A 17,294-nucleotide genomic window follows, 5' to 3' on the forward strand; every position below is an offset into this window, starting at 1 on the left:
CGCCACGTGCATGCATTCCCGATCCCAGGAGCCCTATCGAAGGGTGAGAACCTCAGCTGGCTAGAGGAGAAAGCGAGTTCGTGTATCGGATCACAGGAAATAGTCAGGGGTGCGTCGCGAAACCATGGGTTCACCCGCACGGGGGCTGGGGTCGAATTGCAAGCTATCCAAGTTAGACAAAATCAACAGTAGGCCACAGGTGACAACGTACAATGTATACTTGAGATGCTCGTCAATTTCCATAATTGCGGCTTGGTTACCGCAGCGGTAACAGTAGTTAGGAGCTAGGGAGATTAGTGAATGCACGTGAACCCCACAGGGCGGAGCATACCTGAGAAAATCGTGACCACGTTTCTATCCTGCGACCAGTTATAACCTTCCATCACCAGCTGGTGTGCTCGTGCAACCAGAGTCAAGCCATTGTTGTGATTAAATGCCTCCGAAATATCCTGCCCGAATGTGTATCCAGCACCTCGGGGAGAAATGCCCCAGCCGCACCGGTCGTCGGGGTCACTCCACAGCAAGTCACACATGGGTCCCTCGTGGGGAACTTCTTGAATGCGGTCGAGGGAACGAATGTTGTCGAGGGTGTCGATCGAGGGACTCAGACCGCCGTGAAGGCAGAAAATCTGATTCTCAATAAGAGCGGTGAGGGGGAGGTAGTCGAAGAGGTCGGTGAAGTATTTCCAGACATTGGCATTGCCGTATTTGCGCAAGCACTCGTCGTAAAAACCGTAGACTTGTGTAATCTGGCGGGATTCGTGATTTCCTCGGAGAATGGTGATACGCTGGGGGTAACGGATCTTAAGACAGACAAGGAGAGTGACGGTCTCCACAGAGTAGTAACCACGGTCGACGTAGTCACCTGTCAGGATCAGTATACAGCTCCCTATAAATCTCGAGAAATATATAAATACCCATAAAGAGATAGTTTGTGTCAGGATTAGGGCCTCCAATACGGAACAGTTCCATTAAGTCATGAAACTGACCGTGTATATCACCGCAGACCGTCACTGGGCATTTCTGGCACGTGTCAGTTTCAACCTCAACCAGGGCGGTTCCAGCGCCATAATTAAGAACATAAACAGGAATAACATACCACTGGCTGAACGTTTGACTCTTCCTGCAATACTTCTCTTGCCTGCAAATAAAACCCGATCGATCAATACTGATGTCCCATGACCATATCCCAGCTCCAGAAGAGAACAGCAAAACCCACCCGGTCACACAGCCTCCGCACATCTTCCTCTGCGAGTTGTTTGCAGGTCATCAAGCTCTCAATCCAGCCATCGAGTGTCGGTATAGACCCGGAGTCGGTAATCGGGGAGAGGTGGTGAGGTTCGGGCGACCGCGCCGCATCGATTTCCATGGTGGTATCCATTGAGAATGCACAATTAATTGACGAATATGGGGAAGTAAAGCGGTGGTGGGCAGCTCTTTGAGATTACTTGAGTACTTGGTTGGAGGGAGGAAATGAGGAGGAGGGGCGGAAAACTGGGAGGGGGATTTTGTTTTTCCTTTCGCGATTACAGGTAGTTTACCCACGGGGGATCTCCAAAAGACAAAGTCCAAAAGAGAGAAGTACCTGTCGCTGAGAATGCGATAAAATCGATGGGGATATCAGAGATAGCAATGGGATGGACTTGGGGCTGGGATAAGGGGATGAAGTGAAGTAGTGGTGGTGGTGTGCGAAGGGAGTGTGAGAGGTTCTGCTGGCCGCGTCTGGTTGGCCCGCCCGCTCTTTGGGTCTGAATTTGGGCTGAGGCACTAGCCACACCGCCACAGCTTATTACATACAAGATAGATGTTATTTTAATGAGTTTATATCTACTCTGTACAGGAAGCACAGTATCATTATGTGTATCAGTAGAGCATATTCAATTTGTGATAGATCTGGTATGTGCACTACTGCCGCTAGCCGCGCGCTTAAATGATGTCACCGCCAAACCCGCCAAATCCTCCGCCCGAACCGCGTCCAAATGGTCCTCGTCCACTACCAAATGGAGGTCCTCCAGGTCCAACAGGATCGTATCGCGATCCCGGAGGTGCCTGGGGATCATAACCTCCATTGCGATGGCCGCCGCCAAACAAGTCATCGAAAGTCGGGTGCATTCCCCCGCCCCCGCCTCCGCCCCCTCCGAGTCCGGGGCCAACGCCGCCTCGTAAAGGATCATTCGGGCCTAGTCCAGGGGGGTATAAGTCCCTGTCCCCGTATCCTCCCAGGTTTCCACCACCTCCTGTGGGCCATCCGCGAGGTGGTCTGTAGATTTCAAACTCATCTTCGAATCCCGGGGGAGCAAAATCTCCAGCAGGTGCTGGTCGACGAGGTCCCGCTGCCAGGGGGTCATCAAATGGATACGGACGTGCAGGTTGAGGCTGAGTATCGTCCCGTAATGGGTCGTACTGTGGAGGCCTCTCCTGTTGTGTTTCTCGCAAGCTCTGAGTGGTATCTTCATATCCTTCCTTGTACAAACCGGGCGCCAGCTTCTGAACCACATTGATTTTGAACAATCCTATCAAATCGTTTAACCGAGACGTTGAAATGAATACTTCTTTTAGGGCGTTCGTGAGATCTGCTGTGGAAGCCAACGGAAGCGAAGACGCGGAGATGTAATCTTTCACGGGGATATCAAAGGACGTAGTCCGGTCATCACCTAGAGCCAAGGCGTACACCAGTGCATTATTTCCTATCCGGCTAATCTTGAGTAGATATTGCATCGAAGATTGTGAATGAGCATATCGAAAGGCATAATTGTCGTTAACGTTCCATCCTATCGGGAGCGAGGAGCTTTCTGATTCTGCGAATCGAGGAGATAAGTTAGCCAGCATCAAACATCAGAAAGATAGAGCCGCAAACCTAGAGTGTGCTCTTCGCCCAGTCCAACAAGTCTGAAGCCAACGGCGATCATACAAGCATGACCGACGAGAGCAACAGCTTCATAGGGGTTTTTGAGACTTGGCTGATCGCCGCCATCTCTGCGCAACGCACTGGTCGCGACCCCGAGAATGTTGTCGGCGCTAAGAAGATCTGTATTTCCTGCCATATTTTCGCGATGTTGTTTGATGGCGAAGAAGTTGCGGGGAATGTCATCCAAAGTATCGACGTCAGCGGAGATCGGCAAAATGATGATCCTAAACGTGCCTGATCCACTGGGCAAACAATGCAAACAGTGCTACCTTCCGCATTGGGACAATTGGATGTCCTTTGTTTGTCCTTCCATTCTGCGTTCAATGCTCTTCTCATAACTGCTACTACCACCGTATTAAATACTTCTATTATGATAGTTATGGTCTACACATACATATCTGAAAGCCCTATCTCGGTGGCTGATTGAGGTAAATGCCGGTGAGCTCACCATCACACATACATTGTCAAATATCTTTTAATTAATCCTATATTTGGAGCTCTCAGAATGACATCTGACAAGCCACATGGCTTGGCTGCCTGTGTGGATCCATGGTAGCTTAATGAATCACAACTATTATCAGGTAAAGTCGTCCATCGCGATTTTCCCACTAGATTTTCCAATAGCCATCCATGTTGCCCATCATGAATCCTCCTACCATGCGACCAATTCAACGTTCAGAGAGACTGTGAAGGACGATTTTTGTTCAAGACACGAGAAAATTCCTTGCGCTCTCGCTTGTTCAAGAACAAGATCGCGAAGAAGAAAGCGACACCCATTTCCAAAGAAGTATCGGATCGCATTGGCGCTGTCTTGCGCCGTGTTCGCAGGAACATGGCAGCAAGCAACAGCTCATTTATCAATAACCTGGGCAAGGTAATCAACGAGCAGCGGGTATCACGAAAATTGGCGTTTCGCAAAATGGTCCTCGCGCTGCCTACACTGGAAGACAAGCTTAACGAGATCGAAGACCGCTATAACCGATACTATCCTTTGGAGCAGATCAGTGCTAGAGATCTGGACGGAGTGGCTTACTGGCCGCCTGTCGGAGATGCCGAGAGAAGAAAGTTCTTATCGATTCTGACCGTGAGGGTGAATGAATATATACAGACGAATGACGATAAGGGTTGCCATGAGACGATCAGTCTTCCGGGAGAGTATGTCGCTCTTTTGGAGTACTGCGATGCAGTTCAAGACCCTGACCTGCGGTCGATCGGCGTGGGTGGATTGCATGGGAGTTGGTGCGTTTGGCCTCAAGGCGATAGTAAGTGACATGACCCCATTCAACTATGATGTTATCACTAACACCATCCATAGAGGCCGCTTGTCTCGTGCCTTTGAACGCCAGTGTCGAAGGCACCATCGCACTCTGCACCCAGAACGGCGAACCACCCAGCGCCTGGGAATTCAAGACGGCATTCATGATCGACCGTACCCCGTTAATGTACTGCATCTATGGGTACACCCGCTACCGGAAAGACTACATCCACCCTCCCAACTCCCCATTCCCAGAGAGAAAGACAACAAGGAAAGACTACGAGTGGAAATGGCGCATCTTCTACGAGGGCTCTGGCCAGAAAGAGAACAGCAAGGTCTTCGACTCCCTCCCGGAATACCTGAATTGGCTGGCTGGATGGTATAAACGAGAGGTGGATGGGGATTTGTTCTTTGCCGCGGCGCAAGTCAATAAGCCCGATTTCATGTTGGGAGACTTTTCGGATACGGAGAGTGTTGGCACTGTCGATACTGAAATTATCGATGACGATGGGAGTGATACTGAGCCTTTTACGGACGACGAATACGACAACGAGAAGGACGGGGACTAGATAGAGTCCGGGCCAGCGATAGATGAGTATATATTGATACCCATGGCATGACACATTGCTGGCGTTGCTATTGCTGTATGCAACCAATGCAGGTTATACTGCTAGTATATAGAATGATCTTTACATTTCGTTATTCGCAACTTGAACATGGATTCATGTTCTTGCAGCTGCGACTAGGGTTACGTCGATCATTTCTATAAACACGAGGCTGCATGAAGAATAACAATACCATTATTTAGTACACAATCCCACGCCATACTCTATACTAGGAAACAGTAAACAATAAGAATAATAAGAGTATCAATACAACCATGACCAGAAGACAGACTACAGCATAGCCTTCGGGAACTTCTTCATAGCCTGCCTAACACCCAAATCCGCCAGAATCTCCTCCGTTCCACCAAGGATCGCATCAAACTTGTACGTCCGATGGAACATCTCAATCACCTTGCCCATGCCCGTCTGCGTGATACCACGGCCACCAAAGATGTTCGTCGCATGGTCAGCGATCTCCTGCGCGGAGTGCGTGGCAAAGGACTTGAGAAGACCGATCGGACCGCCAAGGTTGCTAGCTTGTTCGGCGTAGGTCATGTTGCACATCTGGTAAGCGATCGACTCAAGCCAGGCCTGGTTTGATTCGCAGAGTGAGATCATGCGAGCCAGTTTCTGGCGCATAACGGGTTGTTCAACGAGTTTCTTCCCGAAGACAATGCGCTGGTTGCACCATTTCAGACACTCCTCGACGACGGTCATGGACATGCGAACGACGCCGCAGACCATCATGAAGCGCTCGTGGTTGAAGTTGCTCATGATCACGGTGAAGCCCTTGTGTTCTTCGCCGAGGAGGTGGTCGGCGGGGACCTTGACGTTGTCGAATTGCACATAGGCGGTGCCAGCTGCGGTGGAGTAGGAGGTTTTGATTTGCTTGGTTTCGACGTTGTCGTCGCGGGGGATTAGGAGGACTGAGAAGCCTTTTTCGGTACGGCAGCCGGTTACGAAGTAGTCGGCGAACATGCCGTTTGTGATCCATTTCCTGGGTCGTTAGCTTCTGTCACCTAAGGAGATGAAGGTTGACATACTTGGTGCCGTTGACGATGTAGTGCTTTCCGTCAGGAGTCTTGGTTGCAGTAGTCTTGAGACCTGCGACATCACTACCAGCAAATGCTTCCGTGATGGCCAAACACATCTTCTTCTTTCCAGACAAGACTTCCTCGTTGATTCTCTCACGAAGAGGAACATTTCGCAGCCACTGCTGAACAGCCGTCAAACTAATAGCCATACCAGCCATGTTCCCATCCTGGAATCCTGCTCGTTGTTAGTCTTACCCCCATCACAAGTAGGAAAAGACAAACCTCTCGCATTAGCCCTGACCAACTCCTGCGCAATCACCAAATCATGCAAATAATCAAACTCCTCCGGCTCAATCGCACCCCCCAACAACGTCCGCCCATGCAAATGCTTCCCAGGTCCAAGCCTCATAGCCAATACATTCGTCTCCGCCATCCTATCAATCAACCCCTGACTAATATACGTCCCATCCCTCTCCTTCTCCTGCGCCTCGGGCGTAATATACCGATCCGTAAACTCACGAACCGCCCTCTGCAGTTTCCGATGACTCTCCTTGTAATACGGGCTCCTGAACTGCTTCCTTAGCCATAACGGCTCCGCATACGGGACCTCGCTCAGGCTCCCCGGCTCGGGGGTATGGATGTCGGGGGTCTCGCCGGCGACGGTGCCGATGCAGAGACTGTCTTTGTATTTGTCGAGGACTTCCTGGCGGTGCAGGTTGTAGAATTCAGAGGTGGCGTCTTTGCCGGCGACTTGTTGCAGGACAACGTTGCCGCCTGGGTGGGCGTCGAGGAAGTCGGTTAGGTCGTAGACGCGGTGGTCGATGATGCACCAGATGGCGTCTTCGGTGGTGCGTTGGGCGACTTCGTCGCGGGTGAATGTTTTGGCCATTTCTATTTCCTCTGTTGGGTATTAGGGATAGTAAACATGAGAAGCTGTTCAATTAGAGCATAGGTATAAGAGTATAGATACAGAAGCCAATGAAGACTTGTGAATAACAAATCGGGGAGTGCCAAGATTTGCGGAGGAGGAGCTTCCATATCCGGAAACAGCCGCGGCCCGAGGGTATCATAGTATGTAGACAGTGTACCAAATACGAAGTACAGAAGGACAAAATGTGAATAGGGCAAGTAACTATGTTGAATTCTTTGTTATCATATAAAGGCAGACCATGGCTATGAGTCTATATGTTGACTGCTGATGCCTGCACCAAACACTACGGAGTACAGAGTAGCATACTAAGGAACAGAGTAAACAGAGATGAACTCCTACTACATGGGTAGGAACGTCTTTATATATCCTCGGATCAAACAGCTCACGCTTCCTCGGACCATGCTACTAAGTACAAACCAGCCAAGAACCCAATCAAACATTCCACCATCCACCCAGCCAGCCACCTCATTATTCAAGCTGAACCTCCGACTCACAATGCAAAAGTCGGTCTCAGCCCAGTCAGGGGAAAGAAAACAATAACTTTTACCCACCCCAATAGTCTGTTTACTAATTTCCCTATATGGCAGGAACTATTGAACTAAGGTCGCATCGGCTGTGCGTTCCCGAATCCACGGAGAATAAACGGCCAATGTGCGTCGCCATCTCACAAGGGATGGTGCAAGGAATCACAGTAGTATCCATTGATGTCTCATACGGGGAACTTGTACTAGTAAACACGGAGCAAATTGGGGAACGGAGAGATACCTATGAAGAAAATAGAATGCTGATCGAGCGATGCTCGTGTGACGAACGTGAGAGCGCTCCGGCCCGGCCCTTAGAGATTAGCGGGGATCACATACGGAGGACTAGCACGGAGTAGACGAGTATATATACCGTAGCATGCCCCAGGGGTCCTTGAAGGACGTGAGCCATAATTCGAGTATCTTTGCCTCAACACCATGCGTCTTCTCTCGATCCTCGGGGTAGCCACTCTATCCCTCGGTGCCTCTGCTGCACTCGTCGAAGGAGAGCCAGATGTCAACAGTACCCTTGTGCAGCAGCACCTGAGAGACCGACAGAAGTTGATCACTCTGGAAAAGACGCACCGACAGGGTTGGTCCTCATCGCCCAGATCCCGTATGCATAAAGCTAATAGCTATAGACCACCTCTTCCGCCAGAACCTCTCCCCAACAGCCCGGTATGCCGACGAAATCGTCCAAGCAATCCGCCAGGACGAAATCGACAACTACTGGCGCATCCCCGCTCCCCCACAAGATGCGGAAGAGGAGCAATTCGCAGGCGAGATGTTCCCGCGTGCTCGGGATCGCATCGCCAATACCACCCTCTGGCAGGTAGTCAGGCGCATGCCCAAGGGTTCCCTCCTGCATGCACACTTGTCAGCCATGCTGCCGTATGAGAAGATCGTCAGGACAATTCTCGACACGGACGGGATGGTGATTTCCGCGTCCCAGCCGATCGATAGCGAGGACGCTAGATTTAACGCTAGCATCACCTTTGCGCATGTTAACACTACACTCCCGACTAATGAGACGTCCATTAGCGATCCGAGCTACATCCCCGACACACCGGTCCCGATTAAGCAGGCTGCTGGTAGCTTCCCTGGTGGTGTGGAAGGTTTCCTTGATTTCATCAAGGAGAAGACCACTGTCCCGCCAGAGGAGTCTCAGCGTCATGAGCTTGGTGTCGACGAGGTCTGGAGACGATTCCAAGCTTGCTTCGGACCGGCTGATACGCTTATCCAGTATGAGCCTGTTGTCAGAGCTTTCTATAAGCAGCTCTTCACAGACCTGGTGAATGACGGTATCAATTGGGTTGAGATTCGTAGTGGTGGGTCGAGTGGCAAGCTCGTCCACGACGGCGATGAGGATATTGACCCTGACCTGGACGTCTGGTGGGATGTTCTGCTTGATGAGGTTTACAAGTTCAAGACGTCTGAGAAAGGTCGGAACTTCTGGGGTGTCCGGGTTATCTGGTCGGATGCGCGTGGCAAGGATCGTGCTAAGATCACGAAGAGTATGTCAACTTCAATCAATTCGCTGAAAGCAAATCACTGACACGGACAGGCATGAAAATCGCTCTCGAGCGCAAGCAGAAATACCCCGAACTCTTCAGCGGCTACGACCTCGTCGCCCAAGAGGACCTCGGCCGTCCTCTTTCCGATCTCGCACCAGAACTAGTCTGGTTCCGCCAGCAGACGGAGGAACTCAACCTCACGATCCCCTACTTTTTCCACGCCGGAGAGACGCTTGGAGACGGAAACTCGACAGATAACAACTTGTTCGATGCTGTTCTTTTCAACTCCCGCCGGATTGGCCACGGCTTCTCCCTGTACAAGCACCCGAACTTGATTCGGCAGGTGGTTGAGCAGGATATCATGGTTGAAGTCTGCCCCATTTCCAATGAAGTGCTTCGCTTGAACACGGATATTTTGCATCATCCGCTGCCCGCTATGATTGCCCATGGTATTCCCACTGCGATCAGCAACGATGATCCGGCTATCTTGGGTCAGGACGTTGCAGGTCTGAGCTATGACTTTTATGAGGCCATTCAGGGTTTTGATAACCTTGGTCTTGCTGGTTTGGTGAGTCTTTTCTCCTGACGGCACGTTGAGTCCGCTAACGATGAACAGGGTGCCTTGGCCCAGAACAGTCTTCGGTGGTCGAACTTTGAAGACCAGTCCAATGAGGACTGGGTGCGAGACGTTGACAGTGCAGAGCACGGCAATGGTATCAAGGCCGAGTACATCCGTGAGTGGAACGACCAGTGGGAGGACTTCTGCGCTTGGATTGTGGGAGAGTACGGAGACAAGTATCCGACTTCTTAAGATGAAGCGATCGTATTTAATTACATACACAGGAGTTCAGGTGATGAGAGATGAGAGAGAATTGAATATGATAATTGTAATATTATAATACAAGACTCCATTGGCAACCAAGCAAAAACGCAAAACGCAAGTCTGGATACAATAAACAAAATAAAGGAAAGAAGTTCTTACCTTTTCGATTCTCGTGCGTGGAAATGTCCTCTTGGAAAAAAGTACCGTATGGTAGTTCGTAATGCGTCCGACAATTCTGGCTGTTGTCGGCACGCTCCAATGCGCTGCGCGCGGTGTCCGTATAGTAGATCGTCGTGATCTCTGGTGTCTGTTTGTTGACTTCCTGTCAACCGTGGTCATCCACTCGTTCGTCGAGCTGGAATCAATCAATGAGTCGTAGACGTGAGCCTGGTAGCACGTCTCGTATTCGCTGTGGCCAAATGGCTGAAGAATAAATATGTTAGCGATGATCCATTTTCGATGTAAAGGATGGGGATACTAACCCGACTGTAGCCCAAGGGAGTTCTCTTCCAACGCTAATCATTCACTAAACCCTTGATGTCAGCACTGTTGTCCTTGAATTAAATCGTATCCAGACAGTGCGTGAAGCAAAGCAAAACAAAGCAAAACAAGAACAGAAAACATGTTGACCCTGAGAGGTAGTTGGGAGAAGAAAGGGAAGAAGGGGAAGAAGCGGGGATAAAAAGGGATGCGCGTCACATGATCGAGCACTAGTGCTAGGGTTCCGCCCTTTCCGCCAAGACATGGTAATGCTTAGCCCTACATCTACTCCGCAAGAACAAAGAGAGAGGGTACAAGTAAATAAGAAGATAGAAAATAATAACAACAATAAAACAACAAACATAAGTTAAGAAGAGTTAACTTGAAGTAAAATAAAAAATAACAATAATAAAAAATAAAAACAAAAACCATGGCACCAGTTTGGCGTTGGTCTCGTAAAGGCAGCCGTGGTGGCTGCCTCAGCTCTCCTCCAATGCTCTCTTTCGTAGTCTCGAATTCATTAGTCGTTTCTGTCGTGTAATCGTTCGTAATCGGCGGTCGTATACGTTATGCATCCGGGTTCTCATCGGCGGTCGTTCCTCCTTTCCCTCCGCTTCCTCCCGTCCCTCCGTTCCTTCCCTTCTCTTCCCATTTTCCTCCTTTAATTCGCGCTGTCTCGGTCTCGAGCTCGTCGTATCGTGACTGGTCGGCGTCGGGAAATTGGTTTCCTGGCAGCTGTGTTAGACCACACGACCAAATGGTACCATGATTACAAGGTGGTGCTGATATGAACATGTTTAGCTTAATATAGAGAATGGTAGAAGTGTCCACAGAAAGAGAAGAAAAAAGTAACCACGGTGAAACCAGATTATCACCAACATAAGCCCTGACAGACCGAGATCGAGATATTACCGAAAACGGAAAACGTACTCAACAGACACAACACCATGCCTGGGGCTACAATACGCCTGAGGCTCTGAGGCTACCAAGTCAACGAACCACCTTAAAGAAGAAATAAAACAGGGGAAAAATCCAAGAAATAAAAAATAAAAAAAGACCACGCACGAGTATGAGCCATTTTGGAACTAGTAGGTATCCCCCCTGACAGGCAGACCCGAGTTCGAACCCGTGCGCAGTCAAGAACTCTGGGTGACTAGCATGGCAGAAGACTTTCCTCTGGACACGGGGATAACCCCTCTACCAAAATGGTCTCACGTTGAGAATATTACACAATTTATGGCCCGTAACCTTGCCAACGTAACAATAATGCATTAAGACCAGCAGAAAAACAGCAAAACTCACGAAAAACTCAGGAAATTCAGGGGAAAATATAAAATAAAGACCAAGAATCCAAACCTGGGCAAAGCATATGGCTTCCCCCATGAATGGACACGAGACACGCTTCGGCGCTTGAGGCCAGTCTCCACAGATATTCCCCTGGACGGCCAGTCTCGAGTTCGAACCCGTGCAGTTCGAACATCGGGAGACCTGCCAGGCAGAATCTTCTGCTCATGACTTAGACACCTCCACCAAAACGGTCCCATAGCGATATATTTTCGGATAGTGATCTTGATAACCTTTCAAACGTAACAAGAAATGTATTGAACCACTTTTACTCCCTATCTAAACCATCCACTAGACCACGTAGAACCCTAAAAATAAACACAAATATCTCCAGAATCATTTTTGCCTTCCTCCTTACTATTTACCGGTTGAAGAGATTCCCTGGAAGCTGCTTCGCCGCGTCCAAAGGATTGGGAAGCAGTCCGTGCTGTTTCTGCTGCTCTTGCTGCTCGTTTTGATGCGAGCCAGGAAGGAGACCATGTCCACCAGGGATCAAGTTGTCAGCGATTCCATGCGTGATGTTCTCAGCTTGTTTACCACCAGGGATGAGGCCGACAACGTCATGGGTGACATCGTGCGCGGTACTGATCGCGTTCTTAGGTACGTCGACAGCATCAGAGACAACTTTGTGCAGGAGTCCGTTGTTCTTCTGGCCGTTTTGAACCTGTTGTTCATTTGAAGGCACCTGTTGGCCATTCTGCTGACCGTTTTGCTGGTTAGGATCCGCTGTCGGGGCTTCGTCAGGCACAGGAACATTTGCTCCAGCCTGTTCACCGTTGGTCTGAGGTACGCCGTTGGTCGCTTTCTGAGGAGCCTCAGGAGCCTTGTTACCGTTGGGGAGAAGCTTCGAGGCGCCCTTCACAAAGTCCTCTTGCTGCTTCTTGAGAGCGTTGGACATGGCGTTCAGGTCGCGGCCAGCGGTGATGGGAATCTGGGGGGCGTGGTGGATACCCTTGCCCTGGCCATCGTAGTGAACCTTCCATGCTAAAGGAGAAGAAATATTAGCATCATACATGGGTGAATCACACAATAAGCAGAGGAAACTTACTGGTTGGGTCAAAGGCCAAATACGACCAGCTGTCGTTGAGGTAGCACTTCTCCCCACCGATGTCGACGCTCTTCAGAGTTCCCATGTCACCAGGAGCCGGACGCAAGTTCTTCAAACCAGCGCAGAGCCTGATGAGCGAAACCACGAAAGCCAACGCAATTTCCCGGCCAAGGCACGCGTGAGGACCGTAGCTGAAGTGGATGTAGGCGCTGTCCGGTCTGTCGAGCTTGAATGCTTCGGGGTCGGGAACCACTTCGGGATCCTTGCAAGCAGGGCCCTAGTCACAAATTGTTAGCAATTTTCCAAGCGCTTCTTGAGAAGGTAAGACTTACGAATAAACACGCAATAATATCTCCTGGCTTGAACGTCTTTCCGTCAATGGTGGTCTCGCCAACACAGATACGGAGGTTTCGCTGGGTGCTGGTGAGACGCTGGGCCTCGAGAACGTATTGTCGCAGCTTCTTGTCAGCAGACTGGGCGTTGGAGCCAATAGCCAAGTTCTGAATGTCTTCCCAGTGCTTGGAGTTCTCCTCCTTGAGATAGAAACTAAGAACGTCGGCAAACTAGCGCAAAGTTAGTCCAGCGACGTCTTTCAGTACCAAAGACTGAATACTTACCAATCCAATCGGCGCACCAACACCAGCAACAGCACTCAACCAGCAAATTTCAGCAGTCTCCTCTGGGCTCTTTCCAGCAGCAATAATCTCCCTCACGACATTCTGACCGTACCAGCGCAGAGAACCAGTGCTTGCATTGGCCGTCTTGCCTTTGTGCTTGAAGAGACCACCAACGATAGGAATGTGCGAAGCGACACCGGTGACTGTTCCAGTAACGGCTCCAGTGGCCTTCGAGATGATTCCCTTGGGAGCGTCAACGATCGACTTGGGGCTTCCATTGACAACGTTAAGTGTTGTTTCGGTCAGAGATTCGGCACCCTCGCGAGCCTCCTTTCTGCGGTTCAAGGCGATAGCTGGGTCGCTGTTGTTAAAACCGTAGGTACGGACACTGAGGAGGTACGTGTACAATGTCGCCGCGTTGTAGCTTCCCTTCTCGTTCTCGTCGGTCTTGAGGTCCAGAGAGAACAGGTCGGCAAGGAGGCGAGTGTTCAAGGGGATCGCAACACTACCAGCAGGTTAGCAATGTCGTTTCTAAAGCAATGACAAGAGGGAAACACATACTCTCTGACGATATCAATCTGGTTCAAGTCCTTCCCAAGGTTAAGAGTCTCAGCCTCAAGCAGCTCCTTGCTAACCGAGTTGGCCGTCGACGAAAGCAGCTGCATGAATTCGGCAGGGCTGAACATGATATCTTGAACCAGCTTTCTCTGCGCGGTGTTCGCGGGCTGGTCACCACCCAACATGTAGTTGTTGTACGTCTTTCCGGGAACCATGTCGTTCAGGAACTTGGTCCATGTGATACGGAAGTTGGCCTGGTCGTTAAGCACCTTGGTCACAGCCGAGTGCCTGGACACAGCGATAGGGTTCGGTGGAGGCGAAGGGTCGTCCAGGGTGTACTGGTCAATGGTTCCAATTTCCCGTGCAATCTCCTCGTTCATCTTGCGGGTGAACATCGGCTGCGTGCTGTGCAAGGAGTTGTAAGGGAACCAGCCCGGGAACGCACGCTGGAACAGCTTATGGAACATCGATCCACCAAGACTGTACAAAAGTGTTAGTAGGAGCTTGGTGTAGATATGGGATGTCAACTTACATGTCATAGTCCTGTTGGACTTCGTTGTAACCCCAGCAGGTGAGGTTCGATGCCGTATAATCCACAGTAAGGAATCGGTCAGATCGCACGAGAGTAACAGCATCACTGAAGACAGCTCTGCCGACAGTGTACGGAGGGCAACCACCACAGCCTGGATCCATGCGAGGTTTGGCATCCTCAAGGAAGAGACCAGGGTACATTTCGACCATGTCGGGGTGATCGTACAGCTTGCGCATAAGATCAGCGATCTCAGGGTCAGGGTTGATGTCTTCGAAAGTGTCGTGGCTCTTGAGACCGAAGAAGTTACGCATCTCGTTCAGAGAAGCGAGATGCCACTTTCTCGACGTGAGGATACCAGTGACTTCAATGATACGGAGCGCCTTGGGAACCATGCGGGCACCGAACAATCCGGCCGGGTCTTCCATACTCTCCTTCATGATGTCGACCAGTTCAGCATCGCTGAACTTGCCAGTGTCGTCACGCTTCAATCCGCCGAACTCGCGCTTGGAGGGCTCATCGGGGATGTTCTGCTCATAGCGGAGGAGACCCTGGACGAACTCTTGAGGAGTAAGCTGGTCAAGAGGCTTGGTGTTGTCTGGGAACAGGCTCTGGAGGAACTCGTTCATCCACTTCTCATCGCGGCGAGAGATGACGGAGTGGAATCGGTACAGGAGGTTGAATTCGGCGGACACCTGGTTACCGATACCTCTCGGAACGCCCTCGGGGTCGAAGAGTCTCGACACCTCAACGCGAGGGTCAAGGGTCCAGTCGGTTGCGGAGTGGTGACTGTTGGTCAGACCACGAAGGTAGTCGTGCAAGGAGATGTTGACGTAGAGACCATTCACGACACTGGTAGGTTTGTTGTCAGTACCGGAAATCTTGATGATCGGGAGCAGAATACTTACAGTCGAGCCACCTGGAACAGGTCCTCATCTTGCTTCGCAAGAGCTTTCTCCTTGTCTTCTTTGGTCTTAGTGGGAGGCACGGTGAACCGACCACCTTCGTTGATCTTCCGCAGGACATCTGCGACATAGTTGTGGAAACGGTTGTACATGATGAGCATAACATTGACACCTGGGGGCATTCCCAGCAGTCGCTTTTCGGCAAAGGTGTCCGGCTTGAGAAGACCATTCTTCATGGTCCGGATGGCCACCTGGTCCTCACGGCTGGAACCATACAAGGGGGCCAGGTCGAGATAGGAAGACGTATCGGAGACATTGGAGTCGAAGCGGTTGGTGCGGAAAACATCTGAAAGTGATAAGCAGCCATCCAAAACCATGAAGCGCTATATATCAACTTACCATGGATAATGATGGTTGCGTGGTAGAAGAGAACCGAAGACACACCAGCAGGGTTCTCCTTGAAAGACTCGTCGCTACGAGCCATGAGGACTGCGGTATGTTAGCGCAACACGAATCGATCAAAGCTTGAACAAGAGGACGTACGATCGAACAGAAGACCAGGGTCCGGCGGGACACCGTGCAAGTGCTTCAACTTCGGGACGCTTCTCGCGTAAGGACTTCCAGCCTTGCCCAAGTTCGGCTGGAGAGGGTTCTACATCCGAAATGTGATTAACAAGCGTATATCGAATTGAGTCCCACGCGTCCAACTTACGTTGTAGCTTCCATCCGGAGTCCGGTACTGGTACTGGTTGCCGAAGTAGCTCAGGGGAGGATGTTGCAAGCTTTTCCACAGAGTGTCGATAATGAGCCCCGACAGCTTCTTGCGCGCCTTGGATGTCCGTGGCAATGATGCCGCGATCGCAATCATCTTTTCCATCTGTATTTGAAGACGACGTCAGTAAAGGTCCTTTTCGTCAATTTCGTGTTCCGCGAGACTCACAGTCATCTGTCGGTCGTCAATAGGCTTTCCCTTGGATTTGGCGACTTCGAGCAACGTACGAAGATCTTTCACACCGGTCTTGAGTCCCATCGACTTGAGGTCTTGCACGAGACTAGTGGCCATGACATTCGGGTCACCGTAAGGCTCACCAGCTTGGTACTTTTGATCATCTTCCTCTTCGGCAATCTTGTGCCTGTTGAAGATCTTCCAGTTTGTGGGGTTAAGCTTGGACAAAAAGCCGGGTGCCGTTCCAGCAATACTACCTAAAGCTGAGTGTGTGCCCTTGGGAATATGGATCAAGTCTTTTCCTTTACCAAACGGCAAGAGATTCTTCACGAACGGAAGTTTGTTCAACCCCGGAATCTTGAACAGATACTGCGCGATCTTCTCCTTGAGGAACTCGATCAACCCTTGGCTGTCCTTCTTGATGAACTTCAGGTAGAGGGCATAAAGGAAGAAACTGAGGATCGTGGCCAGGACTCCGCTAAAGCCGAACTTTCCAAGCACAGCCTTGAACCAGCTCTGGTCCTTTGTGCCCATGGCTAGCGATGCCCATGACGAGGAGCCGCTGTTCGAAGAGCCAAAGGGAAGGAACGAGGAAACTTGATAATCAATTCAGTTAGTCAAAGTTCCTTGGCCATTATAGCAGGGTTAACTCACGTCCTGATGAGGGAGGCGGGCTCGAGCCCCAGGTCAGAGGGTTCCAAGAGGAAGCCTTGGGGGCTGCACTGCTGAACAGCCCCATATTGGTCTAAATAGAAATAGAAATGAGTAAGAAGGAATAAGAAACAATGACAATAAGGTAAATTGGCGAATATAAGTCCGACAAGAGAAGGGTTCGACCGAACTAATTGAGAATTCTGGGAAGGGTGGATGGATGGAAATGGAATTGGCAAAGGCGAGAAATCGTAGGGTTTAAATAAGTCTCCCTGATGGTCGTACGCAAGCCGTATTCCGCAGCCAAAGATGCCGTGTGAAACTACTATCACGGTAGTGCTATCTGCCGTCCTGCCATGTTGAGTATAGATCATAATCATCCCGCTGCAGGCCACAGCTGAACATAACGGACCATCACCTCGAAAGGATTCACTGAAGCGCCTGGGGCTCAGCTGCGTTACCAGCATCCGAGTCCTTCTCCACGCAAAGGTCAACCAACCAGCCAATATCCACAAGAGATGCCTTGAATTACAAAACGATAGGCGCTTTCTTGCGCCATATCCGGATCCACTGCCAGCGGAGGTGAGGGGAAAGCCGAAATCGATGGTTAGGTATGAGGCGCTCA

General features: G+C 50.5%; 6 protein-coding genes across 6 annotated transcripts; 2 read left to right on the plus strand and 4 right to left on the minus strand.

Annotated features, from left to right (window-relative positions):
* Window positions 1-90: 90 nt before the first annotated feature.
* ASPGLDRAFT_116896 (serine/threonine-protein phosphatase) lies at window positions 91-1,381 on the minus strand (the record flags this gene model as incomplete). Its single annotated transcript, XM_022539814.1, has 6 exons — window positions 91-163; window positions 212-284; window positions 332-865; window positions 918-1,023; window positions 1,100-1,141; window positions 1,220-1,381. The coding sequence occupies 6 exons, from the start codon at window positions 1,379-1,381 to the stop codon at window positions 91-93; spliced, it is 990 nt and encodes a 329-aa protein (XP_022404946.1).
* Window positions 1,382-1,926: 545 nt separating this feature from the next.
* ASPGLDRAFT_78852 (proteasome inhibitor PI31 family protein) lies at window positions 1,927-3,056 on the minus strand (the record flags this gene model as incomplete). The annotated part of the gene is made up of 2 exons (XM_022549988.1): window positions 2,858-3,056; window positions 1,927-2,798 (listed from the first exon to the last, which is right to left on the minus strand). The coding sequence occupies exons 1-2, from the start codon at window positions 3,042-3,044 to the stop codon at window positions 1,927-1,929; spliced, it is 1,059 nt and encodes a 352-aa protein (XP_022404947.1). The 5' UTR covers window positions 3,045-3,056.
* Window positions 3,057-3,432: 376 nt separating this feature from the next.
* ASPGLDRAFT_21833 (uncharacterized protein) lies at window positions 3,433-4,732 on the plus strand (the record flags this gene model as incomplete). Its single annotated transcript, XM_022543133.1, has 3 exons — window positions 3,433-3,489; window positions 3,618-4,170; window positions 4,224-4,732. 3 exons carry the CDS (start codon window positions 3,433-3,435, stop codon window positions 4,730-4,732), a joined length of 1,119 nt encoding a protein of 372 aa, XP_022404948.1.
* A 44-nt stretch (window positions 4,733-4,776) lies between these two features.
* On the minus strand, window positions 4,777-6,766 carry ASPGLDRAFT_78854 (acyl-CoA dehydrogenase family protein). Its single transcript, XM_022549989.1, has 3 exons — window positions 6,085-6,766; window positions 5,812-6,037; window positions 4,777-5,765 (listed from the first exon to the last, which is right to left on the minus strand). The coding sequence occupies exons 1-3, from the start codon at window positions 6,689-6,691 to the stop codon at window positions 5,060-5,062; spliced, it is 1,539 nt and encodes a 512-aa protein (XP_022404949.1). The 5' UTR covers window positions 6,692-6,766; the 3' UTR covers window positions 4,777-5,059.
* Window positions 6,767-7,692: 926 nt separating this feature from the next.
* On the plus strand, window positions 7,693-9,579 carry ASPGLDRAFT_63206 (adenosine deaminase family protein; the record flags this gene model as incomplete). Its single annotated transcript, XM_022548627.1, has 4 exons — window positions 7,693-7,846; window positions 7,896-8,768; window positions 8,819-9,336; window positions 9,385-9,579. 4 exons carry the CDS (start codon window positions 7,693-7,695, stop codon window positions 9,577-9,579), a joined length of 1,740 nt encoding a protein of 579 aa, XP_022404950.1.
* Window positions 9,580-11,651: 2,072 nt separating this feature from the next.
* On the minus strand, window positions 11,652-16,882 carry ASPGLDRAFT_162501 (peroxidase/cytochrome P450 family protein). The gene is made up of 12 exons (XM_022542514.1): window positions 16,673-16,882; window positions 16,013-16,614; window positions 15,785-15,949; window positions 15,616-15,724; window positions 15,472-15,561; window positions 15,076-15,418; window positions 14,171-15,019; window positions 13,642-14,118; window positions 13,081-13,585; window positions 12,796-13,026; window positions 12,464-12,740; window positions 11,652-12,399 (listed from the first exon to the last, which is right to left on the minus strand). Exons 1-12 carry the CDS (start codon window positions 16,755-16,757, stop codon window positions 11,777-11,779), a joined length of 4,356 nt encoding a protein of 1,451 aa, XP_022404951.1. The 5' UTR covers window positions 16,758-16,882; the 3' UTR covers window positions 11,652-11,776.
* Between the last annotated feature and the right edge of the window lie 412 nt (window positions 16,883-17,294).

This window comes from Aspergillus glaucus, assembly GCF_001890805.1.
Source record: "Aspergillus glaucus CBS 516.65 unplaced genomic scaffold ASPGLscaffold_2, whole genome shotgun sequence".
Lineage (NCBI taxonomy): Eukaryota > Fungi > Ascomycota > Eurotiomycetes > Eurotiales > Aspergillaceae > Aspergillus > Aspergillus glaucus.

What these genes read in the sequence shown, in the direction of transcription:
- ASPGLDRAFT_78854 (XM_022549989.1), bottom strand. Translation starts at nt 6,691, where the DNA reads ATGGCCAAAACATTCACCCGCGACGAAGTCGCCCAACGCACCACCGAA. An exon ending in GGTCAGGGCTAATGCGAGAG is followed by an intron (nt 6,038 to 6,084) that starts GTTTGTCTTTTC and finishes AACAACGAGCAG; the next exon opens with GATTCCAGGATGGGAACATG. An exon ending in TACATCGTCAACGGCACCAA is followed by an intron (nt 5,766 to 5,811) that starts GTATGTCAACCT and finishes CTAACGACCCAG; the next exon opens with GAAATGGATCACAAACGGCA.
- ASPGLDRAFT_162501 (XM_022542514.1), bottom strand. Translation starts at nt 16,757, where the DNA reads ATGGGGCTGTTCAGCAGTGCAGCCCCCAAGGCTTCCTCTTGGAACCCT. An exon ending in ATATTATTGCGTGTTTATTC is followed by an intron (nt 12,741 to 12,795) that starts GTAAGTCTTACC and finishes ATTTGTGACTAG; the next exon opens with GGCCCTGCTTGCAAGGATCC. An exon ending in TTTGGCCTTTGACCCAACCA is followed by an intron (nt 12,400 to 12,463) that starts GTAAGTTTCCTC and finishes CTTCTCCTTTAG; the next exon opens with CATGGAAGGTTCACTACGAT.